Raw genomic sequence first — 27462 nt, forward strand, 5'->3', positions numbered from 1 at the left:
CTGCCGGCCGGGGCTGCCACCCCTAGGGCAGGAGCGGCTCCCGTGTGGGACAAGGGGGCTCCTCTCGGCTCCCCCCGGGACAAGGGGGCTCCTCTGGGACAAGGGGGCTCCTCTCGGCTCCTGCCTGGGACAAGGGGGCTCCTCTCGGCTCCCGCCTGGGACAAGGGGGCTCCTCTCGGCTCCCCTGGGACAAGGGGCTCCTCTCGGCTCGCACCAGCCCCGGCCGGGCCCCCGGCTCTGGCCCTGGCACCCAGGGCTCCGCGGGCGCCGGGGGAAGCGCTCTGCAGTGTCTGCTCGCCCCGTTTCCTCTCACACGCCACAGCGGGACGCCGGGGATCAGCCGCTCGGCCCTGCCCTCGTTTCCATGGCCCCTCGGCCTTCAGGAAAGGCAGGAAGCAGCAGGACAAACAGCAGGGCCCTTTCCTGCCTGCAGCACGTGCAAACGCTTCTCCCTTTTCTGCACTGCCCCCAGCGGCTGCCCCCAGCCCCGAGGCTGCCCCGCGAGGGCACCCTGGGCTTCGCTGCCCAAATATGGGGAAACTCGGAGGCCGGGGGGGGCTCCCTGCTTTTCCTGGCCCTTAGCATGGACCCAGCCCCTCCTTTATACTCAGCCATCTTGGCCCTTTGCAGCAAACAACAGACGCTGCTCCACAAACTGCATGAGCCAAGAGCTGCTGCTAAGGAGCAAAGAAGATCCAGGACCCACCTCCCTATCCATGAGGCAAGGGAGAAAGGGTCTCATTACAGGCAGTGAAGAAGAGATATGGAAATAAAGGACACACAGAGGTGCTTTTGGTGCCCTTTTTTTTTTTTTTTTTTTTTTAGAAAGGACTAATAATAAATAATGAGAGAGGTTGACATGATAGTGCTTCGCCATGTGCTGAAGCCACCAAAACAACCTGGCTCCTCCAGGCTGCACAGCAGCAAGAGCCTTGCTGTAGTTGTGGTATCCTGGGCACTTCAAGCCATCCAAGCTTTGTACCCACCCCATGCAACCTCCCATCGCTGCAGCAGGCTGCATGTCACCGAACTGCTCAAAACAGCAGCCCAAGGCACTGAGAACATCTCCCCAGCACGTCAGACCCCTACAGGGATGCAGGGACCTTCCTTGCAGCTCTGAAGCACCGGGGCTCAGACAGCCGTGTCAGCAGCAGCCGCTCCATTGAGCAGGTTCTGCTCTGCCTGCAAGGAGATGGAGAACTGGGTCTGGGCCAGCCACTGCATTCGCCTGTTCACAACAGCAGCTGCGGAGCCGAGTCGGACCTGCAGCCCCTCCGCCACGTCGCCGGCATCCACCTCGTCGGAGGCGCCCGCTCGCTGCGCCCGCACGTTGGGATGCAGCCACTTGTAGTAGACCAGTCTCAACACAAGCCCCAAAAGGTAGCAGGGCAGCGCAGCAAAGACCACCGGGATGAGGTACAAGTGCTCATCGGAGGGCGAGCGGCACCAGAGCCAGGACGCCGCCAGCAGCACACTGTCCCCCAGGATAAAGCCGTGATAGATGATACTACGGGTCAACGTTCGTCCCTTGGCCACGTTGAACCAGCTGAAGTAGAGGATCACGGCCACCATGGCCCTGTAGAACTGCTCAGGGCCAGGCGACTCCATGAAGTCTGTCCCCTGCATGTTGACCCAGAGGAACATGGCCAGCCACACGAGTGGGAAGTGTATGACAATGCCGTAGGGCCAGAGCAAGGCGAAGAGGGCAACGGCGAGGATGCGAGGGCAGATGAGGAAAAGGTTCCACAGGAAGTAGACGAAGGAGGAGCACAGGCTCAGCTCATACTTGTCCTGCAAGAATGAGCGCAGGGACTGGTGATAGTCCAGCAGGGCCCACGTCACACACAGGGCGGCAGTGCAGAGCCCCACACCTGCAAACACAGCAGCGGAGCACACTGAGCTCACAGCCCTCGCGCCAACCCTGCTCCCAACCCGCGCCCGTCACACGCGGCTTGGAAGAGCTGCTGCTTCAGAGCGTCCCGGCTTCAGCATCTCGGCGTGTCCCACCCTGTCCTTGGCTTCCTGCTCTTCTCACGGAGCAGGTTGATGCCGCTCTGCTCGCAGGAGATGTCTGCCATTACCAAGCTTAGCTGGACCAGGAGACGAGGGGGAGGTAACGGGACTTGGTTGGCCCTGCAGACACTGCTGCTCTGGCCAGTGTGGCCCTCAGCCCATGCAGGCAGGAGCTGGGTAACCAGCCAAAGCGCTGCCGGGCTCTGAGCACTGCCTGTCTCTCGAGCCATTGCATCGCAGTGACACTTGCTCAGCAGGCTCTTGCACACCCCTAGGTGGGTACCAAAGCACTTCCCTTCCTCATGGGGCTTTGCTCTACTCTCCACACGTGTCCACATCAGCACTGCCCAGTTATCAGAGCACCCCGTGTCCCAGCACGGCACCTGATTTCTCTCCTGGCCTCTGGGCCTTGGCCACACATATGGGGCAGGACACTCCGTGCGGGGTTCCCCTCAGGCACAGCCTCCCTGGGAGATGCCCCAGAGGTCCCATCTACCTCCCTCCTGGCCCAGCAGAGTCCACTAGGAGATGTCAGGGTAGGACAAGCATTTCCCCATGGGCATCACACCCAGGAAAAGAGCGATGCAGAGAACAGCGATGCTCAGGAACCTCAAGCAGGGGCCGAAGAGCAACGTCCTGCTGGGCAAAGCACAGCCCACGGCCACCCAGCGAGGTCTCTGCTGTCCTATCCTGCTTTGACCCAACGCTTGTGCCCTTGAAATTCCCCTACCTTGGGAAGGCTCCGCCTTGTTGGTCCGCAGGACAACGTAGAGGAGCAGGGTGAGCTGCGGGGCGTTCTCCAGGAAGGTCTCGAAGAGGCGCAGCAGGCTGATGTCATGGGAGAGGAAGGCCAGGCGGCTCTGCTCCTGCTCGGACACGGCCTGTGCCCAGCACAGCTTCCAGCCCAGCTTCAGAGCGCGCAGACACCTGTGCGGAGCCACGGGCCGGGCTAGGAGCTGCCCCGCGCGGGAGGCAGCGGCTGCAGCGCAGCCGCCCTCCGGCTACGGCCGCCCCCGGGGCTGCTCCCGCAGGGCAGCGCTCGCGCTTTGCCGAGGGAAGCCCAGCCGCAAACTAAACAAAAACACCCTAAAGCCGCCCCGGGAGCAGCTCCCAGCGCGGCGGCGGCTCGGGGGCCCTCCCGCGGCTCCCCCCGGGCAAAGGGCAGCGCGCGACGCGGTCCCACCTGTAGCCGTATCCGAGCTGCAGGACGTGCAGCAGCGCGAGCGCGCGCGGGGGCAGCGCGGGCCGCAGCGCGGGCGGGTCCCCGCGCAGCCACCACCAGCTGCAGCCGCTCGTGGCCAGCGAGGCGGCCGCCAGCAGCGCCAGCACGAGCGCGGCCCACGCGCGCTGCCCGGCCCGCGCGTAGCCCAGCGCGAGCCACACGTCGGCGCCCACGTCCAGCGCCGCGCCCGCCGCGCCCGCCGCCGCCAGCAGCAGCTGCAGCAGCCGGGAGCGCCGCGGGCCGCCCCGCGCCCACATGGCCCGGGCGGGCCCGGCCCCTCCGCTCCGGCTCCGGGTCCCGCTCCGGCTCCGGGTCCGGTAACTTCCCGGGCGGCGCCCCCGCAGCACCCCGCCCGGCCCCGCCCCTGACCACGCCCCCTAGATCATTATAGCCCCGCCCAGTCGCGGCTCCGCCCGCCCTTGCTCCGCCCCGCCGGAAACCCCGCCCCCGTGATCGCCCCGCCCCCTGCGGTAACCCCGCCCCCGCCGCGTCCCCGGTCGCAGCCGCCTCCCGCCGGGACGGGCCACGCGGGGCTCCCCCGGGCCCCTCATCCACCACCCCCAGCGCAGCATTCCCTGCTCCCCTCAAACCCCCTGGAACCACGGAGCTGTTCCCAAACCCACGTGGAGGCGGGGAAAAGGCCCTGCCACGTACACAGCCAGGAAAGATTCATTATCGATGCTGAGCAGCGCTTTTCGGTGGACTTTGTCATCATTCACACCCTTCGACCCACAACCAGGGACCGATTACTGAGTATTTATCAAGGAAACCCTCCTCCTGTGTCAGCAGAGCTCGGCCAGCAGAGCCGCAGGGACACCCATCCCACCCGCAGAGACCCACCACGCTCAGCACTCACAGACAGGAGGACAAGTCAGCTTTACTTGGCTGAAACCAAGGCTGGTTGTGCACATAAACCCTTAGACATAAATCCATGACAGACACGTCTTAGGCAGTGCCATAAAAAAATCATTGCCCCAGTCTGCAGAGGACAGAAGAGGAGCTAATCCTTCCTGGCTGGGTCTCCAACTGTGCAGTCTTCTAGGAAAAGAAGTGTGTGCCAACGTGAGAAATGTGCCTGTGCCAGCGCGCAGCTCTCCTATGCTAGGAGGTCAGGTTAAAACCACGGGGGAAGCCTGGCCTTGATCTGCTGGACTGTGAAACCACCTCAGAAGCAGCAGCTGAAGGAAGGGAAACTCCCAGATGCAGGTCAGTCTGGCACAAGGAAGCTTCATGGCAGTCACCACCCTTCCCCAATGCACCAGCTTTCATCGGGAGCCTCTAACTTTGTCTTGGTTTGAGTAAGCCCTCAGTGCCCAAAGCACTCCGGTTTACAGAGGGACTTGCAGGAGATGTGAAGGTGGGGGGCAGCCTTGGCTGCAGTGACCAGGAGCGGGTGGAGTTCAGGATCCAACGAGGAGGAGGCAGGGCTGTAAGTAGCCCTGCAACCATGGACTTCAGGAGGGCCAACTTTAGCCTTTTCAGAGACCTCCTCGGAAGAATCCCATGGGCTCTAGAAGGAAGCAGGGCCCAGGAGAGCTGGTTAGTTTTCAAGCAGCACTTCCTCCACACCCAGCAGCAGTGCATCCCTGTGTGTAGGAAGGCAGGCAGAGGGGGCAGGAGACCTGCGTGGATGAGCAGGGAGCTTGTGGCAATGCTCAAGCAGACGGCAGCGGTATACAGAATGTGGAAAAAAGGACAGGTCCCCTGGGAGAAATACAGGAACGTAGTCAGGGAGTGCAGAGATGCGACAAGGAAAGCTAAGGCACGGTTGGAACGCAATCTGGCAAAGGACGTTAAAAATAACAAGAAAAACTTATTCGAATATATTAACAGCAAAAGGAAGATCAGAGAAAACGTGGGTCCGCTGGTGAACGGGATGGGCACCCTGGTTAGGAATAACACAGAAAAAGCAGAGTTGCTCAATGCCTTCTTTGCTTCGGTGTTTACCAAGGGCAGCCCATTAGAGCCCCAGGCCCTAGGGACAAGAGAAGAAGCCGGGGGAGAGGAAGACTTGCCCTGGGTAGAGGAAGATTGGGTCAGAGAGCACCTAAGGAACCTCGATACCCACAGATCCATGGGCCCTGATAGGATGCACCCCGGAGTGCTGCGTAAGCTGGTAGATGTCATAGCTAAGCTGCTCTCCATCATCTTTGAGAGATCCTGGAGAACAGGGGAGGTGCTGGAGGACTGGAAGAAGGCCAATGTCATGCCAGTCTTCAAAAAAGGCAGGAAGGAGGACCCAGGCAACTATAGGCCAGTGAGCCTCACCTCCATCCCTGGAAAAGTGATGGAACGGCTCATACTGGCCATTGTCTCCAGGCACATGGAGGACAAGAAGGTGCTCAAGAGTAGTCAGCATGGATTCACCAAGGGGAAATCTTGCCTGACTAACCTGATAGCCTTCTATGATGAAATGACTGGCTGGATAGACAAGGGGAGAGCGGTGGATGTCGTCTATCTCGACTTCACCAAGGCTTTTGACACCGTCCCTCACAACATCCTCCTGGGCAAGCTCCGGAAGTGTGGGATAGATGAGTGGACAGTGAGATGGATTAGGAACTGGCTGGATGGCAGAGCTCAGAGGGTGGTGCTCAGTGGTGTGGAGTCTAGTTGGAGGCCTGTAGCTAGCGGGGTCCACCGGGGTCAGTCCTTGGTCCAGTCCTGTTCAATTTATTCATCAATGACCTGGATGAAGGCACAGAGTGCTCCCTCAGCAAGTTTGCTGATGATACCAAACTGGGAGGAGTAGCCGATACCCCAGAGGGCTGCGCTGCCATCCAGAGGGACCTAGACAGACTGGACAACTGGGCAGTGAAAAACCTCATGAAATTCAACAAGGCCAAGTGCAAGGTTCTGCACCTGGGGAGGAGTAACCCCAGACACCAGTACAGGCTGGGGACTGACCTTCTGGAGAGCAGCTCTGCAGAGAAAGACCTGGATGTCATGGTGGACAACAAGTTGACCATGAGGCAGCAGTGTGCCCTCGTGGCCAAGAAGGCCAATAGGATCCTGGGGTGCATTAAGAAGAGCGTCTCCAGCAGGTCGAGGGAGGGGATCCTGCCCCTCTACTCAGCCCTGGTGAGGCCACATCTGGAGTATTGTGTCCAGTTCTGGGCTCCACAGGACAAGAGGGATGTGGAGCTGCTGGAGAGAGTCCAGCACAGGGCTACGAGGATGATCAGGGGCCTGGAACATCTGCCCTATGAGGAGAGGCTGAGGGAGCTGGGCCTGTTCAGCCTGGAGAAGAGGGGACCTGAGCAGTCCCCTCTTCTGAGCAGTGTCTAGAAGTACCTCAAGGGAGGCAGTGAGGAAGATGGTGCTGGCCTCTTTTCAGTGGTGGCCACTGACAGAACTAGGGGAAATGGCTGGAAACTGAAGCATCGAAAGTTCCACAGGAACTTAAGGAAAAATTTTTTAACAGTGAGGGTGCCAGAGCACTGGAACAGGTTCAGAGCACAGGAACAGAGTCTCCTTCTCTGGAGATCTTCCATACCCGCTTGGACGCAGTCCTGTGCCACGTGCTCTAAGTGACCCTGCGTGTGCAGGGGGTTGGACTAGATGACCTCTAGAAGTCCCTTCCATGACCTCTAGAAGTCCCTTCCAACCTTAAGCATTCTGTGATTCTATGATTCCATGACTGCTGGTTCAAATGTGCCGTGAAGCAAGTCCTTTCCTCACTCACTCCTGTTCCAAGTCACAGGAGCACGTGCTGGGAACTGAGGCTTGCTGACAGCATGGACAACAAAATAAAAGCACTGCTGCTGGCCACGGCAGAGCTGCTGCCTTTGACACACGCATCGTATCGTGTAAAATCAACCTCCCTGATGGCACAAACGTGGTCGAGGCGGCAGGGCTCCTCGCACGGGGCAAGGTCGTATTTGACGGAGTTAAACTCGTAGTACTGCTGCAGATACTGCGCGTCCTTCGCTATCCTCTCCAGCACCGTGTGCATGGAGCGGGCAGAGCCGTCGGGCACGTGGAAAGCTCCCGTCAGCCGATACTCCTCCTCCCACGCTGCGGAGATCGTATTGGCATGAGTTAGATTCAAGTAGTAAGTCACCATATCCTGCAGGGAGAGAAAGCAGAACAAGGAGAAACGTGCCCAAAGAGATGCTGGCAGGAACCAGCATGAGAACCCAGGGACAGATGGCTCAAGTGAGAGCATTCAGCACACACCATAAAAGCAGTTTCATCCCATTTTACTATTTTATAAGTGATTAAGGGTTCACGTTTCTCTGCTTTTTATTTTAAAACACCAGGATTTTTGAGCCTGGCCTCCTTCAAAAATCACTCTGGTGTTATATTATCTACACTGTCCTCTGGCAGAAGGGACAGCTGGAGAAGTGTTACAGGATTCAGCAGTTACTTACTCAAGTGTGAACAAAATGACATTTAAAAAGTTCTACAAAACCCCTGCTTTCACTCTGTTGCTCTTCTCTCTGCCTTCCTTCACTAGCTCTCCACACTGTGTTTTAGGACAGACAAGCACACATTTCTTATGCTGAAAACTTGTAAATACAGTATCTGCAGAGATGCTTTATCCACTGTAAAAGAAAAGCACACAAACAGAATCCTCTACCTTTTTGCAAATGAAGACAAAGGAAACAAAAGCCTTCCCTGCACTACAATTAACTTCTGATCCCATTACAAAATAAATTAATTCAGCATGTAAGTGAGCCCTGAATAACTTCCTAGCCAGCTAGAGTTTTTAAAGGGCGTTCAGCAAGCCTGCTAGTCCCCAAAGAGAGTTTGGAAATCCGCATTTATTGAAAAGCAAGTGTAAAAGGAGACTAGCTGAAGATAACAAGAACAAGCCTGAACTCTCTTGCACTGCCCTGGCCTGGGCCAGCTGAGGTGTCACTTCCTTTACTCACTGGCACTCTCTGGATCTTTGTGCTAACCACAAGACTGAAAGACTTTGTTCTAGGTTCTCTGCTGCATCATCTCTTGGCTTCCTGTAGTCCTGCTTGTTAAAACTATATGGAGAAACCGAAGTGCCCAGCTGAGACTGCTGCACAGAGCACAATGGAATCCCCTACCTTCACTTGAAGGGTGTCTGGATCATAATCAATCACCCGGATCCCGGGGTTGTTGGCTCCGTTAACCACTCCAGGTAACGTTGTTTTCCAAGGAGTCACTCCAGGGGCTAAGAACATGACGTTGATCGGAGAACCTTAACAGAAATACAAAACAAATCATGAGTGGGAGAGGCCTGGCTTGTAGCAGACTCAGCCCACACTGCGACGAGCATCCTGGCAACTGCTGACCCTGCACCATCGCTCCCCACACCTAGTTACAGCAGAGCATGCACGAAGATCACGGTGTTGAACAGCACCAGGCTCAACCTGTGGTTTCTCCAGCTAAAAGCAGCTCTTCTGCAGCTTGGCACAAGCAGAAACTGTGAACAAGAGAAGGTGAACAAGAGAATCGCCCTCAGGGAGAGCGACCCACAGTGCCCTTGCTGTTCTCTTATGCCTCAGGTAAGGTCCAGAAACTAGCCCAGGAATGATTTTGGGAGGATTGAACGCAGTCATCATGCAAATACTTGGATGGCCAAATTCGGTACCTGTGTCACTGTAAAACATCCGAAAGCTGTCGGTGTGATGGTGTCCAAAAAACTGGGCAGCAATGACTCTGTGGTGCTTCTGCACGATTTGCAGGTATCGTTCATTAAAGTTACTCCGGAACCAGGGCTTGCCTCTTTTCTTCTCAAAGAAGCCAGGAGGAACATGCCCAGCAATGTAGACCTACAACACAACGAGCAGCACTGAACACAGACTCCAAGCTTCCCAAAGAGAGCATTGCCTTGCTGGTCCTGGGTACACAGGGATATCAGGAGTGTCCTTCTTCCAGGCTCAGAAAAGCCAGGAACAAAAACTTTTTTTTCTCCCCTTCTCTCTCTCTCTCTTTTTTTTTTTTTATTTTTATTTTTATTACCATTTCTTCTGCTTTTGAGGCGTTGCTCAGCGTCTCTTCCAGCCACTGGAACTGCCCTCCAGGATCCTCCTCATCAGCTGTCTCGTTATTCTGGTCGTAGTAGAGGTTGGTGTTGAGGACAACCATTCGCCCTCTTGTGTTTGGGCCGGGCAGCTTCTCACTGTAGAAAGCACCTGCAAAATACAACCAGGAGAACAGGCTGCAGTTCTGGCCACACAGGCACTTGTGCTCCCAATCCCTGAGCCTCTCCTTGGCACTACCTGCAGCACAGTCACTATCCAGGCAACGTCAGCAGCTCTAACACAGAATATGGATTTGGTGTGACTCTCTTCCCTGTGTCTCCTTGTCCTGCGCCTGCTACTCAAGGTGACAACAGGCTCTGGGTGCTAAGAGCAAGTACAGGACAGTCCAGGAACTGGCAAGTTATTGAGAGCCACATAGAGAGCCATATACAGAGCCACAGTACTGTCCTACACCAGCAGCTTTCTTGAGAGACCTTTTTTATTTTCACTAAACGCACTACTATCTACAGAGACACTTTCCTGTATCTCTAGGGAAGCAGAAGAGACTAAACCACAAAGAAATTTCTTCTTGTGCATACAGGAAAACTTTGCCAGCAATCAGTTTTAAATTGGGCCCTCCCTCTTACAAACACTGCAGCTTGGGGAATAAAAACAAGGACACTTCCCTGGTGACTCTCTGGTGACAGTTCACTCGGATGATGGCTCTCCCAATCACTCCCATGTCCCCAGCACACTAACCAGGCTGGTGGTGCCAAACCTGCTCTGAACAGAGGAATGGAGCTATCGTCCAGCCAGGAGCGCCACAGTTCAGCTGTTTGGTTGTAGATCCTGTGCTCCTTTCCTGGAAGCTGGTTCTTGGGGTGGAAGTCATGATTGCCCATCACAGCATAGACTTTCGTTTCTAGAGGCAGAGAGAAGGAAGCACAGAGGAATCCACTCAAACTCGAGTTCTTCAGCACCAGAGCTCTCCAGAGAGCTTACAGACTCCCAAAGAGCAGCCCGGCCCAAGGGCTCCAGGTACCATCCACACCAAACCCGTGTGGCCGCACGGACAGGGAACAGCAAAGACCATCAGTCCCCAGGGAGGCTGCCCCAGAGCAGGCCATGCCTTTAGAACCGCAGTTAGTGAGGTTTCCTGGTCCTCCTCCCCTCACTGCTGAGATTTGATGGAGAATAAGTTATACAGCCTTTTGTTTTCCATAATTAGTAGTTACAGAAGTGCTTCTTTTCTCCTCTTCTGTGTGATTTAATCTGAAATAGCAAGGGCGTGTCAGACACGGCCGGATCCAAACTGCCTGTTCAGCAGCTGGGAAGAGGACAAACCAGTCCCAGTGCCCACAGCTTTCCAGTGCCTTTTCCCATCCTATGATATCATTTATCCACTGGTAAGTTCTTCCCAGGAGACTTTGTACTCTTCTCCCCTACTCATTCTCTCAGCCCCTACCTGGAAAAATCTGTTTTATCAGAGAAGTCAGATTTTCAATTATATGCAGAACCTGTATTTCTCCAAGCTGCTCATTGGGGACATGAGGAGTGTCATCTCTGGAGAAAACAAATAAACAAACAAACAAACCAAACATGAAAACAAACAAGTGACAAAAACAAACACGAAAGCAAACAACAAAATGAACAGGACCAGCAGTCATCACGTATGATGAGCAGTGCATATACTTAAAGCGATAAGGCAGAGAACTTTGGTTTATACCCTCTGTTTTCTTTTTGCCTTCTAGAAAACAGAGATAATAAAGACTCTTCAGGGCAGCAATCAGCACTGTGTCATGGGCACTAATGGAGTTTCAAGGAACTGCTCATGTTTAAAACTTGCTCTGCTTTCTTCTATCTTGAGAGAAGGACCTCAATGTATTTAATAGAAAGTGCACTAGGGAGCTTTGAGGAAGAACGTGTCTGCCTGGTTGTGAATTTCATCAGCAACAGCAAAACAAAACTCTTGGTACTCAAGAGAGCAGTAAAATAACAACTCTGCCATTGAAAATGAAACAAGTGGATGGCTCCAGTAAGGCAGAGACCCGTGAGATCTACTTCTGAAAATCCAGCAGGCACATTTCAATGTTTTCTATCTCTAGACTGAGGAAGGATTATAAGGCCATTGGAGATTAAAACTCACAAAGATTTTGAAGAACTGCAATGTTTTGAGAAACAGAAAAACAAGACAGTTTTACACGCCAGCTACTCCTGAGCAGAAAGGATCACCTGCACAAAGGCAAAGAAGGAACAGTGGGTTAGCCAGCAGCACCACGGACCAGCCTTGAGGGTTATAAAAGCTCACAGTGAACACGGCGCTGTTAGGAGACGACACGAACAGAGGGATGTGCGAACCTACAAAAATCATGCAGAATAAATCTCTCCCTGTCTGCATGCACTACTGGGGCCTTCTGCAGAGCAGGGTGCTGGCTTCTGGCCACCATGCTATGAGAAAGCTCCATCTGGGGAGGTTCTTTCTAATTTTAAAGAAAAATAACTCTCCTTTGAAGCCAAACTTCCCTGTTCCTCTCTGCAGCATGGAGAAATACCACGAGCCTGTTTTCTGGTGCCCTCCTGCCCGCACCTCTAGCAAGGTGGGGGGCTGTGCACCAGCGTAACGAACCTGCTCGGGTCCCACAGCCATTTTGGGGTATTCAGAATCCGCCAGGAGGAGGCGAGGGCTGGCAAGGACCGAACAGGAAGGAAGGGCAGCACATGCCGACGCTTCCCCTCGTCTCCCCGGGGCAGCCGCGGGTGCCGCTCTCCGCTCCGGCCCCGTGTCGCGGCCGGCGGCCTCCTCGCAGCAGCCCAGGGTCACCCACGCGCAGCCCTCCACGTCCTCTGGCTCCTGCCGGGCATGGGCGGCCTCAGCGCGTGGGAGCGGGAGGGAACACGCGGCACGTCCCGGCAATCTGGGGAGTATCTAGTGTTTTGTTTTCTCTCTCTTAGTTGAGCATTCCCAAGAACCAAGAGGTGACTCCTCAGACCGGGATTTCCTCATTGAGAGGGACGGCTCCCAGGCCAGCCCCACACCGCATCTGTATTTATTCGCAGTTATCGCGCGTGCCTGTCGGTATCTGTTCACCTGAGGGCTCCTCACCCGGTCCAGAGGATGAAGTCCGGCTGCGGCACGAGGCGCCTCATGGCGCTCACGGCGCCCTCGAGCAGGCGCCAGGGCGCGTCGCACTCGTAGCTGCCCCAGGGCCCGGCGGCGGCGGCGGCGCGGGAGGCGCTCGAGGGACAGGGGACAGACCCGCCACGGTTCGGCCGCCGCGTCGTAGCCGGGGTCCCAGTGCAGGTCGGAGAGGTGCCAGAAGCGCCCTGCGCCACGGGAGAGGCTCAGCGGGGCGGGCGGCGGGATGGGGCGCCCCTCATCCCCCCCCGCCGCCGCCACCGGCGCCCCGTTACCTGCGAGGGCCGCGGAGAGCGGGCAGAGCAGGAGCAGGAGCAGCACCCAGAGCGCCATGACGGCCGCGGGCCTGTCCCGCCCCGCTCGCCTCAGCACTGCCCGGGCACGCGCCAGCACTCAAAATGGCGGCGGCTGCTTCGCCGCTGGTGGAAGGAGCGGGAGGAAAGCGCTTGGCGATTGGCTGGGGGCCGCAGCAGCGGGCCCGCTGATTGGGCGGCTGCCGGCAGAGCGCGCGCGCACGGAGGGGTCTGCGCGTCTTAGCGCGGAGCCCGTGGCTGCCGTTAGGCCTCGGAGCTGCCGTCGCCGCCGCCATGTGGAGCGCGCAGGGTGCGGGAGCCGGGGCGGCGCGGGCGACCGGGGAGACCGGGCGGGGAGACCGGGGCTCGGACGGGCAGTGCCGGTGGCGCGGGGGGACCGGGGCCCGAGGCGGTACACGAGGTCCGCGGTCCCCCTCACCTCTCCCTTTGCCCTCCCGCAGGCGGCTTTGAGGGCGGCTACGGCGGCGCGGGCCCCGCGGGCGGCTACGTGCAGTCCCCGGGGGGCTTCGGCTCCCCCGCGGGCACGCAGGCCGAGAAGAAGCAGGTGGGTCGGGAGCGGGGCCGCGGCGCGGGCGGCGCTGGGCCCGGCGGCGCTCACGGCCCCGCCGCTGTCCCCGCAGCGGTCCCGCTCGCAGAACATCGTGCCCTGCACCGTGTCGCAGCTGCTGGCGGCCGAGCAGGTGGACGAGGCCTTCCGCATCCGCGACGTGGAGATCTCGCAGGTCACCATCATGGGCATCATCCGGCACGCCGAGAAGGCGCCCACCAACATCCTCTACAAGGTGGACGACATGACGGCCGCCCCCATGGACGTCAGGCAGTGGGTTGACACCGATGTAAGCGCCAGCAGGGCCCCACACAGGTCGTGGAGGGGACACGGGTGGGCCCGGCTGCTGGACGAGGGGCACAGGGCACGAATCTAACGTTGGCTCTACCCTTGCTGTTTTAAATGGGGAGAAAATCTCAGAATTCAGGTGTTCTGAGTCAAACTGAGGTGCGGCTACCTGAAAGGAGGTTGTAGTGCAGCGGCACTTGGTCTCTTCTGCAGAACATCTACCAACAGGAGAAGTGGAAATAGCCTGAAGTTGCGCCAGGGACGTTCAGGTTATACATTAGGAAGAATTTTTACACAGAAAGAGTGGCCAAGCATGGGGACAGGCTGCCCAGGGAAGTGGCGGAGTCGCCATCCATGGCAGTACTCAAGAAACGTGTAGATGAGGCACTTGGGGACATGGTTTAGCAGGCAGGGTGCTGATGGGTTAATGGTTGGGCTCAATGATCTTGAAGGTGTTTTCCAACCATAACAACTCTATGATTTCTAGTGATTCCATGCATTAAACACCGTGTCACATTCTCCATTTGTCTTCTGTTTGTGTTTATATACCCTTCATTAAAAACATAATATTTTCTTGAAAAAAGGTTTTTGCTGTTTTGGAAAACGTTTGGGTAATTTTATACCTCAGGAAGCCGCAGAAGACCTTGCTGTAGCAGGGCTTACTGATATTGTACAGAGCTCTCCTCCTGCTTTAAAATCCATGTGTGGTTCCACATTGAAGTTCACTCGCAGCTTTTTCTATTTTTCACTTGTAATAACTGGTTTTATTGGATGTAGGGATGTATGGCTTTTGGGCTTGCTTGAGGTAAGCCTCCTTTCTCAAATCCCTTGCTGTACTAATGGAGAAATGAAAATGTGAGTCAGCAAAACCTTATTTCTTTTTACTATTTTTCCTTCTTTTAAGGAGGCAGGTGGTGAGAATGTTGTGGTACCTCCGGGAACTTATGTAAAAGTAGCTGGTCATCTTCGTTCTTTCCAGGTAAAATAACATTATTTACATAAGATTATTCCAGGAACGAGGTTGGAGTGGTGGCTTGAAGGATTAGTGATCTTGCAGGATTCTTTTAGACTGTCCAGTTAATCGTGATCTTTGTTCAGCCTTTCCTTGAATATTTTTGACAGCGCTGTATTAATTACTTTGATCCTAAATGCAAAGGATCCATTTCAAATGCCACTGTTGATGAGTTTTCTGCTGAACAGTCCTGGCCACTCTCTTCTTGGGTGTTTGTCTTGTAGAAATTAGATCTCATTCTCGTTACTGGGGGACACTATTTAGAGGGTGATAATGTCATAGAGGTGCTTCGTAATAGTCACTGTTCAAATAGTGATGTGCACATAAAAGTGTGGATAGCCAATTAGAAAACTGTATGTATATGTATTTTTTAGGGTTTATCCATTTGTCTTTATCATGTGAATTAATCTTAAAATGTATTATCTTACTATTGAGAAAGGAGGGGTTTCTTAGCACAACTTTTTTAAAAACTTTGCAATGTGGCTTTTCCTTTCATAGGTTGTTGCATTTTGTTCTCTTTGTTTGGGTTTGGTAAGCAGCCAGTGCTGTTGCTGTTGTGTCAGTTATAATGGATAGAAAGCCAGGAGCCATTAACCCAAATTCTTGTCCCATCATATGAGGAATTACTCAGCCTATGCTGAATTTACCAGTCACATATGAAAACAAGCCCCAAAACTTAGGCACTAGTTACCTGCAGACAAGCCCCCTATCCACCACTATCCTTGTTCCTAGAAATTGTTGGATTGGATGCTGTGTGTTCCTGTGGGCAATGATTTTTGTTCTTTCTTCCTTTTTTTTCCCTTCTCTGAAAGAATAAGAAGAGCTTGGTGGCATTTAAGATCATGCCTCTAGAAAACATGAATGAGTTTACCACCCACATCCTAGAAATCGTCAATGCCCATATGATCCTCAGAAAAAATCTTATGGTATGTACTTGGAGATCCTGGCACCTTAACCCTTGCACTGACTGCGGGGGTTGTTGGTTGTTTCCCAGAGGGATGGAGCTCTTCTTTCCCTGGGGAATTGTATTCAACTAGTGAGGCTGAGAAGCTCGAAATCGCTGGGGGGCTGTGGTGAAGAGGTGGCAGGAACGCTGGCTTCCCCACCAGGAAACTGTGCTGCAGTCCATTCCAGTTGTTACTTTGGGGGATTTATTCTGCATTGCCATGTGTCTGAACTAACATTCAGTCTTTCGCTCTTGCAGTCGGTGCCCAAAATGCCGCAGTCGTTCCCCTCTGCGGGGCTGGGCGACGTGGGGGGCTACGGCGGCGGTGGCAGCCTGCCCGTGAACGGGCTCACGGCGCATCAGAGCCAGGTGGGTGCCAGCAGCGAGCTGCTGCTCCGGGACGGCAGCGCTCACGGGGGCGGCTGTGGAGGGACCGGGTGGGACAGAGAAACGGAGTTCAGGCGGTCGGTGAAGACCGACGGCCGCTCCTCGGCCTTGCTGTAACTGTCCGGCCATGAAGGACGCGTTGGGTTGTGCGCGGGGATGTGGTGCTGGCCTCGCTGAAGGCCAGGTGTCCTAGCAGGAGTTTTGGTGCTTCTGTGAAAGGAGCTAACGTTTAGCCCCTGTAAATGCAGCGAGCATTTTCCAAAGGCTAATGGAATGGGCATGTCCGTGGTGCTCTTGGTACTGCGAACACGTGGAGCAGAAGGAGAGGAGGAGACACTGTGCTGGAAAGCAGAGCGTCGTCTGCTGTGCTCCCGAGTAAACTGCACACACTAGCCCATGACTCTTGTGCTTGCAGGTGCTGAACTTGATTAAGAACTGCCCTGTTGCAGAAGGAATGAGTCTTCAAGAGCTAAAATTTCAGCTCCACAATATCAGTATGGCAACAATCAAGTAAGTAAATAGAAACAGAGGTCGTTTTGGTAATTCAGGCTGCCCTTCCTAAACTCTGGTAAAGGAAGGGGGGAAATAGTGGGCAAGATGCTTTCTTGTTAAACCACTCAATTTCAGATATTTACAATAGTGTGTCTTGAAGTGTTTTGAAGTCTTTCAAGGTTAGATGTTGAAGTGTTGATGAAATGTCTCACTTTCACAACAAGTTGTTTAGCACTTCAGTAACGAAGTTGCACATACCTGGGAGCGTAACGGTGCCTCAGCATTATGCACTGTTGTCCGCGTGAGTTTGAGGACTCTCTTGCTCTCCTTGCATATTGGGCAAAATTTGGGAATAGATTTTTTTCTCTTTTTCTTCGCTATCTCATAAAACTTCTTCTTCCAAGGCAAGCGGTTGAATTCCTTAGCAGCGAGGGACATATCTACTCAACTGTCGATGATGATCACTATAAGTCTACAGATGCCGAGTGAAGCTGGATTTGGTTCTAAACAATATTTCCACCTGGATTTCATTCTAAATAAATGCCTGTCTGTGCTTCAAGTTACCCTGCCAAGCTTTGCGGCGCGGGAGATGGCTTTGCTCCTTCTGGCCCTCGCAAGTCACCGTTACTCTGAGCACGTACGTTGTCGATTCAAGGACAAGCCAAATGCACAGAGTTCTGTCACTCAGGTACTGTGCTGAGGCCAGATGGTTGAAAGCGTGAATAGGGAAAAACTGAACTCTTCAAAACTGCAGAGTTTTACTTTTCGTTTTGTTTTTTTGTTTGTTTCCTAATAGAGTTACCTGGGTTAGAAAGGAGAACTTCTTTCTAATTTTGTCGTGGGGAGATGATATTTTGTTTCTGGAGTAGTTTCTCCTAACTCAGCTTTCATTCCATTTCTTTCACAAAGTGAGTAGCTAACGACGATGTTCCACTGATATACAGTAATCAAGACTAGATTTTTTTTTAAAATGACTTTAGTCCGTGAATTAAACCTATATTTGTACTACAGGAAGATCTTGTTACCACAACTTTTGAATATTTCCAATAAAATTCTAACTTGAGTAGTTTTGCATGTGGTTGTGGCTCTGCAGGCATTTGTTCTTTCTAAAGCATCTACATTGGTAAAACTTACCCAGCTGGGTAAAAAAACAGCACATGCTTTCACATGGGTTGTTTGTTTTTAGTTGTTTTTTTTTTTTTTTCTTGAGTTTTGAAATAATTTACTCTAAAAGGTTAAAATAAACGCAGTGTCTGAACTAAGAGATTAAAAAATCCTACTACTGGAAGGAGTTACCAGTTGCATCACTGGCTTCCAAATACTGCCAGAATCATTTTTGTTAAGATGAGCACTTTTGCTCAAGCTAAAAAGAATTACATCTTGTGTAACAAAATTTAAAAAAAAAAAAGATATTTAAGAAATGATAATAAAAACACTGCAAGATGGGGTGGCGGGGGAGAAGAGATGTTGAAATTGGTGGTGAAGGTCCCTTCCAACCTTAACCATTCTGTGAGATCAGATCTGTGTTTCCTGTTTCTGCAGCTGATCTGCCTCATTGAGGGGAGCAGCGCTCACGAGGGCAGCTGCTTCTGCGTATCCTCCTAGTCATTATGTGCTTCACATCCTGCAAACTCAGAGCTGAAAACTGCCTCGTGGGAGCCGTTTTACGTTCATTAATAGCGTTTGAGAAGGTCATAAATATTCAGGGTGTTTTTCGCAGTGACAGCCTGAGGAAGGTAACGCTCCTCGGTTCGGGAACCAGGGTCTCCGTGGCCGCTGCCTTCGGCGCTGCTGAGCAGCAGGGCTGGGATCGAGAAGCTGCAAGGCCCTCGGTGCCGGCCGCCTGGGAGCCCTGGTTTCTGCACCGTGTTGCTCCAGCACTGGAGAGCTGCCCGTGCTGGCTCCTGCATGCGCCGTTGGGTCTGTGTTCGCAGGAGCTGCGCAAGTTTGGGTTTCATATGAGCTGCAAATCAGGGGCTTGAGGGCAGGTTTTTATCTGTGACTAATGACGTGACCTACCTCTGAAAAAGCAATTCCTGGGCTGTGTGTTCGTGGTGCTGGCTTTGCTGTTCAGTGCATTTGCTTCTGTTTATGCTGTAGCAAAACCAGTATATCCTGTTGAGGTTAAGACAGCAATACAACTCTATCTGGCGATGTATTTTGGGGGTGAATTTGCACTAGATGTGTATAACAGGTGAAATTCCATGCTATGGGAACTAGTGGATCTAGAAATCAAAAGTAACACAATTTCCCTTTTGCAGGAGGTTTGCAGATTAGGAAGCAAAACTGATCATTTATGGATGCTCAAATAAGTGAACTTCAGAGTAGTTATGACACTGACCAGAATAATTATGTGACTGGAGAGTAAGCTGGTAATTCTTTCCTTAGTTGCCCATTTGCTGTTTATTAAAAATGTCCGAAAGTGTCTGCTTTTGTCTGACTACTGGGAGGATTTGGAATAAAGCTTGGATCTGTTGGGAAGAAATGTGAGTTCTTTTGGGGGGTGGGAGGGGGTTTAATTTGAAAATATTAGTGAAATTAGATCAAAACTCAGGGAATGCTTTTGGTTCTAATAAAGGAGATGAAAAAAAAATGAATATTTTCAATTGTTCTAATTTTTATGTTCTCCTGCCTCTTCTCCGTGGCTGGAGCCTGTCTCTTTTCCGAGCCATTTGGGGATTAGTTCTTATTATAGGATGATGAAAAATGTTCCTGGAGTTGTTTAAATGCTTCTTCATAAGAAGGCAGGCCAGGTAAGAAACTAGTTTTTCCCTGTCCTGGTGTATATTCAGTCCTGATTCTGAATGTAAACCCTAGGGCAGAATCAGAGTAGAAGACAGCAGCCCAAATCCCAGCTAAGACTTGGGCTTGAATGAACGAAATCCTTTGTGACTTTGTGAACCTACCCCAGATTCCAGGTGAGGAATGCCATGGACCAAAGAACAGTTGAACCTAAAATCCCCCTTTCCTGGGAGAGGAACAAAGCAGTTTTATCTCAGATGAAGTTTGAAATTTATTTTCCATTTTAAAACTGCCAGCTTGTTGAGAAATCAGGACTGAGGAGTGAGTTTGACTAGCACTGAGAAAATGCAGCTTCTGTCTGTTAAGGTGTTTCTTAATGTGCTATCGTAACGGGAGTCACCAGTTTGGGTTCCAAGTGGAGCACTGTTGGCACCAAGTCTGAAAAGGATGGGCACAAACTACACGTGTGGAAGTGTCCAGCATCTCAACTACAGATCCCCTCTCTGAACTCCATGGTTAGGCACTTCAGAGGAGACCAAGTTGCTCAGCATCTTCCCAAACGCACCCACGTCTGGTTTAAAACCAGGGATGCTTGGGATGGAAATGGGCTGGTGTCGGTGGCAGCGGTGTCCCCAGCTGTGCCTTAGCTGCTGGGTACAGGGCCATGTGCAGAAAGCCACTGCTGGGGGTTTCATGAGCCTCTGACAGCGTCCAGCCAAGGTACCACAGGTGACATAAATACAATACAGTGTTAGTTGGGAAAGTTTTTCAGTTTGAAATGGGCATAGACATGACATATTCACCACTAAGGATCCTATTCAAGCTACATGCAGGCCGCGTCCTGATGTCCATGTAGTGGAGCAGAGCAAGAGCCTTGGCTGATGCCTCGGTGGCTGCTCAGTCCCTGGTTTGGGTCCCCCTGTGCGTGCTGGAGCTGAGGGGTCCCAGTGCAGGGCACCCCGGCCAGCTGGGGTCCAGCAGGGACCTATCCCGCGTGCACAGCTGACCCGGGCAAACAGACTGCGTTAGGGTAAGTAGGGAGCGTTTACCTGTTAGGATAGGGGCCGTTGGAGGCTGCACTGCGGATCCATTTGACTGTATTTAGCTTTTGCAAATAGCAAGTTTAATTTAGGACCTATGGAGGATCCCATAAACTAGAGGTTTAGAAAGGAAAGACAGTCTGCATTTTACGAATTGTCTTTTGAAGATCTTCATCAACTACTTCATAGTTGTGGTCAGAATCATCGTTCTCCACACCTAGAAGAGAACAGAAGGACTGGGTAAGTGCATGGAGCTGAAGGTCCATGGTTTAGCCCTGCAGCGGGCAGGGAGGCTCCTGCTGAGGATTAAGTGGCGAGGAGCCGTGCAGGGAGCAGGCGCCATGGTGGCCTCACCTTTGTCCTCTGGGCGCCTGCTCGACTGCGATCCTCTCCGTGGGGGCTGCGTGCTGTACTCGTTGGGGGTGCTCAGTGAGATGGAGGAGCTTCTTGTTTTCTGCAACGAGGGAGACGTGGCCATGGCCCGGGAAGGTGGCTGCAGAGAAACGACACGAGTTTCTGACTGCCAATGCGGAGCCTCGGCAGTGGCGGGTGCTGTGGGATCTGGGGTTGGGGGGCACCTTCCCCCAGGAAGCATCATCCCTTCCTCCCGCTCCCCGGCCAGGAAGGTACCTTCACTTTCTCAGGGCTGTTTCCTTTGGCTGTCCTGAGACCTGCCTTGCCCACAGCCTCCTTCGTCTTGGGGGGCCGCGGAGGAGGAGGAGCCGAACCGCCTGGCAACTGCTTCAGCAAGTGGTAGTAGAAATGCTCGTTCAGCTCCTCGACCCGTGACCAGTCCACAGAGGGGGGCTGGGGGTGGACAGGCTCCTCCGTGAAAAACAGGGACATGTCCAGCCACCGCGGTGGGACCTCAAAGCTCTCGCCTGGCTCCTCGCAGAAGCTGCTGACCAAGAAGGGCTCGGTGACACGTGCCTCCAGCCGCAAGGCGGAGAAGGAGCTGAGGACGTCGCGGGTGAGCGAGGGGTCCTTGGCCACCACTTTGACCTCGCAGGGCAGTGGGAGCTGCTCCAGGACCTCCTCTAGGCTGTACTTCTTGCTGTCGCACACCTCCTCCACAAAGCTGCCTCCCAGGGTTAGAGGCAGCACCAGCTCTTCGCTCTCCTCCCCCTCGTCTTCCTCGCTGCTGCGGCGCGTGCAGAGCAGCGCGGTGCTGCCGGCGCCGGCCTGCCGCAGGCAGCGCGCGTCCAGCCGGTCGCCCACGCTGAGCGAGGGCACGTCCTCGTCCTGGCCCTCGCAGTCCCGCGTGACCACGACGCGCAGGCGCTGGCCGGCCTGCAGGCTGGACGCCAGCTCGTACACGGTGCTGAACTCCCGGGGGCGCCTCCGGAACCTGCCCTGGTACGCGCTGGACACGAGGAAATGGCGGGTGCCCTTGCGAGCCGAGGCCAGGACTTTCCAAGCGCGGCCCTTGCCGTGGATCTGGATCCGCTGGCCTTTCTGCAGGCGGGGAGCCCAGTCGTTCTTGAAGACGCCCAGGGAGCTGGGGCCCTCCAGGATCTCAGCTTGCACGGGGAGGGCTTCCTCCATGTGCAGCACCTCACTGAGCAGCAGGGGCTTGATGAAATGGACGTGCTGGGCCTCCTCCGTGACGTCTTCCACGTCCACCTCCAGCGTGGAGGGGATTTTCACCACGTCCTTGCGCACTGCGGGGAGAAGGGCCGTGCTGAGGCCTGGGCTCGGCCTTCCCCCAGGGAGCGCCTCATCATGGCCACCCGCTCCCCCCGGCCGGCCACCACGGTGACGGCTGCATGTCGGGGGCTCCTAGGGCTTTAACTGGCCAAGGCCGGACCTACGGGCTGGCTGTCCGAAGCCAGAGCTGTGGTCGTTACTCGGTGCCTGTGTGGATAGAGCTGCGGGGCCACCACGGCGCCGAGCAGCCCTCTCCTCCCGCCGCCCCCGTCCCCCGCGTGCGCCAGCTCCCGCACGGCGCCGGAGCGCCCGCCGCGTCCCCCGCGGACACCCGCACACCTGCGTCCCGGCCTCGGACTCACGGTGCATGATGGCTTGCACTTCGTAGACGGGGCTGAGGAGGACGGGGCCCGGGGCGAGCGCGGGGCAGAGCAGGCGCCGGGGCCAGCGGCCCCCCTGCGCCAGCAGCGCGGGCAGCGCGAGGCCCCGCTGCCCGCCGCCCTCGAAGAAGCGACCGCGCAGCGAGAGCGGCAGGCGCAGCCGGCGCTGCTCCCCGCGGCCGCCGGCCGTGCGGACGGCCGCCTTCCTGCCCTCCAGAGCCTCCAGGAAGATGGGCTGCGCCTTGGGAATGACCTGCCTCTCCACGGCGAGGTCGACGGCCGAGATGAAGCACAAGGGCTGAGCCTCCTGGGTCCTCCGCTTGCTCTGGATCAGCTCCTCCAGGCTGGTGTAGGGCCGCGGGTCTGGGCTGGGCTGGAAGAGACCTGCAGGAAGGTGAGGCTGAGCTCCGGGATGCTCCGTGTGCGCGACGGCACCCATGGATGTGCTGGAGGAGGGCCCAGCGCGGAGCTGCCTGTCAAGGGGAAGGGCTGGGCAGGTGCCCCATGGCCGTTTTGGTGGGAGGACGAGAGGGGCTGTCCAGGGCAGCCCTCTGCAGCAGGCACAGGCCAAGGGCCGGGGCGCGCGGGCTGCGCTGGGCTCTGCCCCACTCACCTTGGAAGCTCAGGGGCAGCTCCGTGGTTTGCCCCATCTCCACGTCCTCACAAACGACCTTCTGCAGCTTGATGGCAATAATTTTTAGGAGATCTCCAGTTGATAAGCAGCACTCGTTGCCTGAGATCTCATACACGGAGCCTGCAGGAGAGGAAGGGACCGTTGAGCGGCTGCTGTTGCTCTGAGCAAGAGCCAGCCCTGCTCCCCCTGCAAGCTGCGCCCAGAAACCTTCCGGGGGGATCGCTCCCTGCAGCAGGGCCTGGCCGCGCTCCGGGGAGCAGGGCTCTGTCCCGGGCAGCCCGGCCGGGCTCTGCGTGTCGCTGGGTGCCTCTGCGGGACTGTCGAGGTGGCTCCGTTCGCAGCCTGGAGCTTTCCTGCTGCTTCCCTGCGGAGCGGCCTCTTACGGGCCAGGCTGGGAGGAGGATGGAGAGGGGGGTCCCTGCGGGAAGGGTGGGCACCCACCGGCTCCCTGCCCCGGGGGGGTGCAGAAACTCACATCCCTTCCGCCACATCAACTGCTGGTTTCAAACTGATAGGAAACGGGGTTATTTCTGTCCCATTGACTCATTTCTTCCCCAGTTGCTACGATAATCACTGGGCAGAGGTTGCCCCAAACTGCTGCTTCAACAAGAGAATGGGGTTGTATCTGGGTACCCCCGAAGCTGTCCACACCTTGTGCCCACAGCTGGGACACTGGCCTTGGTGCCCTGGAGGGTGAACAGCCCCGAGGGAGCCGGCTCCCGCGTTGGTGTCCTGCTTGGACCCGTGACTGCGGCCCGGGGCTGTGGTGTGGGGCAAAGGGGCCTCACCAGCCCCAGGGATTTCTGCAGGGGCTGAGGGATGGGTGGCAGCCCTTTGGGGACAGGCGGGTCTCGCACATGGGGTTGACGAGGTGCCCCATGAACGAACCAGGCCAGCTGACAGCTTTGGTGGCCCCACGTGCAGCCGTGAAACAAAGAGGCCCTGAAACGCCGTGAAAATCCGCTGCTGCAGGGTCCCAGCTCCCAGGGCAGCACTGGGCACAAGGAGCACAGCCGACGATGGACATTCACTGGGGACCACCTGGGGTCCCCCTGCCACCAGGAGGGGCTCAGGTGATGCTCCAGGTGTTGCCACACCAGCGAGCGCTGGTAGGTGGGAACGGCTGTGTGGGACACCCATGCAACTGCCAGGCTGCCTGGCCAGAAGGGGGAAACTGCAAGTGCAAGTGAGAAGAGTGGAAAAAAATAAGCAGGGGAGGAGGAGTGAAAGCGGGGAGGTCTGAGAAAGCCCTGGGCCCCTCCCATGTGCTGTGGCCCCATGACGGCATCGAGGAAATTATTGAAAAAGGAAGTAAATGCGCAGCTGGGAGCTGCTGCTCGCACGTGGCATGGCCAGCGCCGCGGCGGCCGCGAGGCGCTCGGGAACGCGAGGAGGGTCCGTGCAGTGAGAGGCCGGGGCTGCCGCTGGGGCCGTGTCCATGTGGAGCACGGGCTGGCCCTGCGCGGGCCACGGAAACCCACCCAGAACAGGGCCAAGGGTGCCGGGGGCATCCACGGCTGCACAAGAGAGGGTGAGGAGAACATGCATCTTAAAACCGCTGTGGGACCTGCCCTCCACATTTTTCCTACCCAAAAGAGCTGCTGGAAGCCAGAAATGATATGATTAATAATGACAACAAATGAAGAAGTGTTTAAGAACTATTAGGATGGTGTATCTGCAAGGTTACCAACATTGCTTAGTCCCCACTACGCTCTCATCTACCCATAAGGTCAAACATCGTTTGCCAACGCCAAGAGAAGGAATCCTGCGAGAGACACTGCTTATTGCTAAGGAATCAGTAGTACCGGGAAGCTTGTACAGCCCATATCCTAGAAAACCTCAGGGCTGATAATGGGGTAGAGGGTCATAAAAGAGAAGAAAAACAGTGCAGAAGTGTATGACAGCATCAAAAGCAGGAAGCCCAAACGCTGAAATCCAAAGGCAAAATACAGACACTGTTTCCAAACACCAGGAAACACTCCGTGCTTGGTCACTCATGGAAGAGCTGCCCTGGGATGAGCTGTCTCTCCAGGAGCCAGAACTCCTCAGGCTGCGATACCAGCTCACGACACCAGCCCACAGGAGCAATAGCCCTTTCGGCCCTTAAATATCTGAATTCATCAAGCTGCTGCAGGAACCTGTGCACAACAAGCTGTCTCCCCGCGCTGCGATGACGGCCACCTCCCCTGCGAAGCGCGGCAGAAAGCACCAGTTATCTCCTCACCACACCAATTGCTCAACGGATTAACTCTTGCTGTTTGACTGAGCAATGGCATTTTTACGCATTTAGCAGCTTTAAAACATTAGGCCAAGCGAAGTCTTTGAGAAAGGTGACCATCTGTCCTGATGAGCTACAGGGAATCAGTTTGATCACTGCAACAGCATTCCCTGCTCCTTCTAGTAACGGAACAGGCTGTCCACGCGCTGCAGGTGCGCCGGGGAGTCCTGCACTGCTGTTCACACCATGGATCAGCACCTGTGCGCGGCAGGGCACGGTCCGGCCGTGCGACCCCATCTCCTGCCTCCTCCTCGCGCTGCCTCCATCTCAGCAGCAGCCACGGGAGGAATCCACCTTGCTCAGGACTTCACCGTAACCTAAAATCTGCTCCGTGGTCGGGCCCAGGAGGAGGCCGAGCGCAGTGGACCAGGCTGTAGGGCTCTGTGCTCCTGCCACTCTCAGCTCATCGGGGCCAAGAGCCACCCTGTCCCACCATCCTGTGGCCACCAAGCGTGCGGCTCCGTTCCTGCCAGCCCCACGGCCAGCGCGGGGTCACTGCTGGTTGCCGCTGGGATGAGAGCTGAGCATGGGATGGAGGAGCAACTGAGACAAGTTTTAGAGCCCGCCGCGTTCCCGACAGCACGACCGCAGGTGCGGGGGCCATGGTGGGTGCTGGCTGTGGAAGGGAAGGTGGTTCCTCAGTTCCTGAGCAGCAGCTGCCTCTACAGCAGCCGCACAAGGACCTGGGCCTCCCCCAGGACACAGGCACCTGGGAGCTCTCATGGGGCTTCCACTTCGGAGGTGGGACAGGGGGGCCTGGGCTGCCGCGGTGCCGGGGAGCCAGGACACAGCTCGGAGCGGGGAGGGACCCAGCACTCACCTTGGAAGTAGACCCCGGAGCAAATCCTGAGCACACGAGGCAGCACATCGGGGTTCAGGGCGCAGATGTACTCCTGGAGGGACAGGGGCTCCATGGCCGCGCGGCGGAGCCCTCCGGAGCGCTCTGCGCGGGGCAGAGCTCGTGGGAAGCCGCTCTCGCCTCTGCTTTCGCTTCTGCGAGGCAACTTCTGCTTTCAGCAGCGGTTAAACCCACTCCCGAGCAGACACCCACGTTGCTGGCAGCGCCGCGGCCTGCGCAGAGCGACCGGCGCCACCGGGACCACCACCCCCGGCACCCGCGGCCCGGTGCGGCCCGGCACGGCCCAGCACGGCATGGCGCAACCGGCGCCTCCCTGCCCCGCTCTGACAGGGCTGGCACGGCCGCAGCGGCAACCCTGGGCATGGCAGCCCAAATCCCGCGGCTCCAGACGGGCCTGGCCTTGGCAAAGGTGGCCGGGCCGGTTGTTGGCTCCGTGGGCCACCGCGATGGCAGCAGCACTGCTGAGAACTGCTGCTCTGAGCGCAGCTTGGTCACAGTTTTCGTTAACTTTGGCCAATGAATCGCACTTTCAAGCTGCGGGGTCAGAGGCAGGATGGGCCTTCAAGTAGAAGAGAAACTTGGAGAAAGATCTTTTCAAACGGTTGATGCTGAAGGGGATGTTTGTGACTTGCCCGTGGCTGGGGAAGTTGGCTGCTCTCTGTGAGAACTAGTGCAGTTCCCATTACTTGGTACCGGCTGAGTCAAAGGGAGGGCCAGGCCAGGCTGGAGCAGTGGGGTCCCTCCGTTGCAGTGACGTGCAGGGTGTCACTGCGGGGCTGGTGACAGGGACATGCGGAGGTCCCCGCTCCATCATGCCCCTAGGAGCAGGACGAGCCTCGACCCCGGACCGCGCTGGCTGCGGCTTTGATCGGCTCCACCGCCCTGGGGATCAGGTTTTCCTGCTGCCCAGTGGGAATGTCCCAAACTGCTCGTGTGGTCATGGGCCCTTGTTCCCTTCTCTGCCCCTGCTGGGAAGAAATGACCTCCGAGGGCTGCAGAGCTCCCTGCCAGGACCCGCAGGCTCTTACTGGGTTGTCCTTAGTCTCCTCTTCGCCAGCCAGACTAACCCAGCTCCCAAACTGCTCCTGTGCCTCCCTGACGGCCTTGGCAGACCTCTGCTGGCACCACAACAATTCCCCCACATCCCTCTTGTATTCCCAGGGCAGGAAGAGCTGCCCTTAACCTGCCACCGCGTTCTTGCCTTAGTCCCATATGTGATTTGCCCTCTACACGGTGAAGGAACCACACGGGCTACAGTAAATACCATGACCAGGGGCCTGGGGAAGCGCCGTGCAGCAAACCCCTTGGAGCTGCAGGGCCCACGAGGACGCCGGCTCCGCTCCCCCGGGCTCTCCCGAGGTTCCAGGCTCTGCATGGAGCAGCAACGAGACCCGGCCTGGGAGGAAAGCAGGGAGCCGCGTGTGCAGGAGCCGAGAGCGGCTCTTCCAGGAACGAGCGACGTGCTGGGGAGGAATACGGGGGGTTTCATTTCTGCACGGCATGAGGAACCTCAGTCCCAAGTACGGAAATACCCAGAGCTGGCAAAGGCAGGGCCTGCGCTTGCACGGCTGGGACGGACCAGCGCA

The 27462-nt window shown here is 55.9% G+C and overlaps 4 protein-coding genes across 4 annotated transcripts; 1 reads left to right on the forward strand and 3 right to left on the reverse strand.

Annotated features, from left to right (window-relative positions):
* Positions 1 to 1131: 1131 nt before the first annotated feature.
* XKR8 (XK related 8) lies at positions 1132 to 3492 on the reverse strand. The gene is made up of 3 exons (XM_088531031.1): positions 3197 to 3492; positions 2744 to 2940; positions 1132 to 1871 (listed from the first exon to the last, which is right to left on the reverse strand). Exons 1-3 carry the CDS (start codon positions 3490 to 3492, stop codon positions 1132 to 1134), a joined length of 1233 nt encoding a protein of 410 aa, XP_088387157.1.
* Positions 3493 to 6896: 3404 nt separating this feature from the next.
* On the reverse strand, positions 6897 to 12643 carry SMPDL3B (sphingomyelin phosphodiesterase acid like 3B). The gene is given in 8 exon segments (XM_010223094.2): positions 6897 to 7301; positions 8275 to 8408; positions 8802 to 8982; positions 9173 to 9345; positions 9953 to 10096; positions 10640 to 10737; positions 12278 to 12423; positions 12425 to 12643. Coding segments are annotated over 8 exon segments (1467 nt in total). The 3' UTR covers positions 6897 to 6929.
* A 248-nt stretch (positions 12644 to 12891) lies between these two features.
* Positions 12892 to 16788, forward strand: RPA2 (replication protein A2). Its single transcript, XM_088531191.1, has 8 exons — positions 12892 to 12913; positions 13065 to 13168; positions 13245 to 13460; positions 14364 to 14438; positions 15284 to 15397; positions 15676 to 15786; positions 16220 to 16314; positions 16701 to 16788. Exons 1-8 carry the CDS (start codon positions 12898 to 12900, stop codon positions 16783 to 16785), a joined length of 816 nt encoding a protein of 271 aa, XP_088387317.1. The 5' UTR covers positions 12892 to 12897; the 3' UTR covers positions 16786 to 16788.
* A 3407-nt stretch (positions 16789 to 20195) lies between these two features.
* THEMIS2 (thymocyte selection associated family member 2) lies at positions 20196 to 25931 on the reverse strand. The gene is made up of 6 exons (XM_088530987.1): positions 25838 to 25931; positions 22719 to 22859; positions 22088 to 22489; positions 20709 to 21739; positions 20433 to 20571; positions 20196 to 20295 (listed from the first exon to the last, which is right to left on the reverse strand). Exons 1-6 carry the CDS (start codon positions 25929 to 25931, stop codon positions 20201 to 20203), a joined length of 1902 nt encoding a protein of 633 aa, XP_088387113.1. The 3' UTR covers positions 20196 to 20200.
* Positions 25932 to 27462: the final 1531 nt, after the last annotated feature.

The sequence above is a fragment of the Tinamus guttatus genome, unplaced genomic scaffold (assembly GCF_059628265.1).
Source record: "Tinamus guttatus ecotype Peru unplaced genomic scaffold, ASM5962826v1 Tinamus_guttatus_pri_ptg000397l, whole genome shotgun sequence".
In the NCBI taxonomy this organism is placed as follows: Eukaryota; Metazoa; Chordata; class Aves; order Tinamiformes; family Tinamidae; genus Tinamus; species Tinamus guttatus.

Coding starts and splice junctions, on each gene's coding strand:
- XKR8 (XM_088531031.1), bottom strand. CDS start 3,492: ATGTGGGCGCGGGGCGGCCCGCGGCGCTCCCGGCTGCTGCAGCTGCTG. Junction 2,941..3,196: donor CAGCTCGGATACGGCTACAG/GTGGGACCGCGT, acceptor GGCTCCGCACAG/GTGTCTGCGCGCTCTGAAGC. Junction 1,872..2,743: donor CAAGGCGGAGCCTTCCCAAG/GTAGGGGAATTT, acceptor CTGTGTTTGCAG/GTGTGGGGCTCTGCACTGCC.
- RPA2 (XM_088531191.1), top strand. Junction 13,461..14,363: donor GGCAGTGGGTTGACACCGAT/GTAAGCGCCAGC, acceptor CCTTCTTTTAAG/GAGGCAGGTGGTGAGAATGT. Junction 16,315..16,700: donor ATCAGTATGGCAACAATCAA/GTAAGTAAATAG, acceptor TCTTCTTCCAAG/GCAAGCGGTTGAATTCCTTA.
- THEMIS2 (XM_088530987.1), bottom strand. CDS start 25,931: ATGGAGCCCCTGTCCCTCCAGGAGTACATCTGCGCCCTGAACCCCGAT. Junction 22,860..25,837: donor CTCCGGGGTCTACTTCCAAG/GTGAGTGCTGGG, acceptor CCTCTCCTGCAG/GCTCCGTGTATGAGATCTCA. Junction 20,572..20,708: donor ACAGCCCTGAGAAAGTGAAG/GTACCTTCCTGG, acceptor GTTTCTCTGCAG/CCACCTTCCCGGGCCATGGC.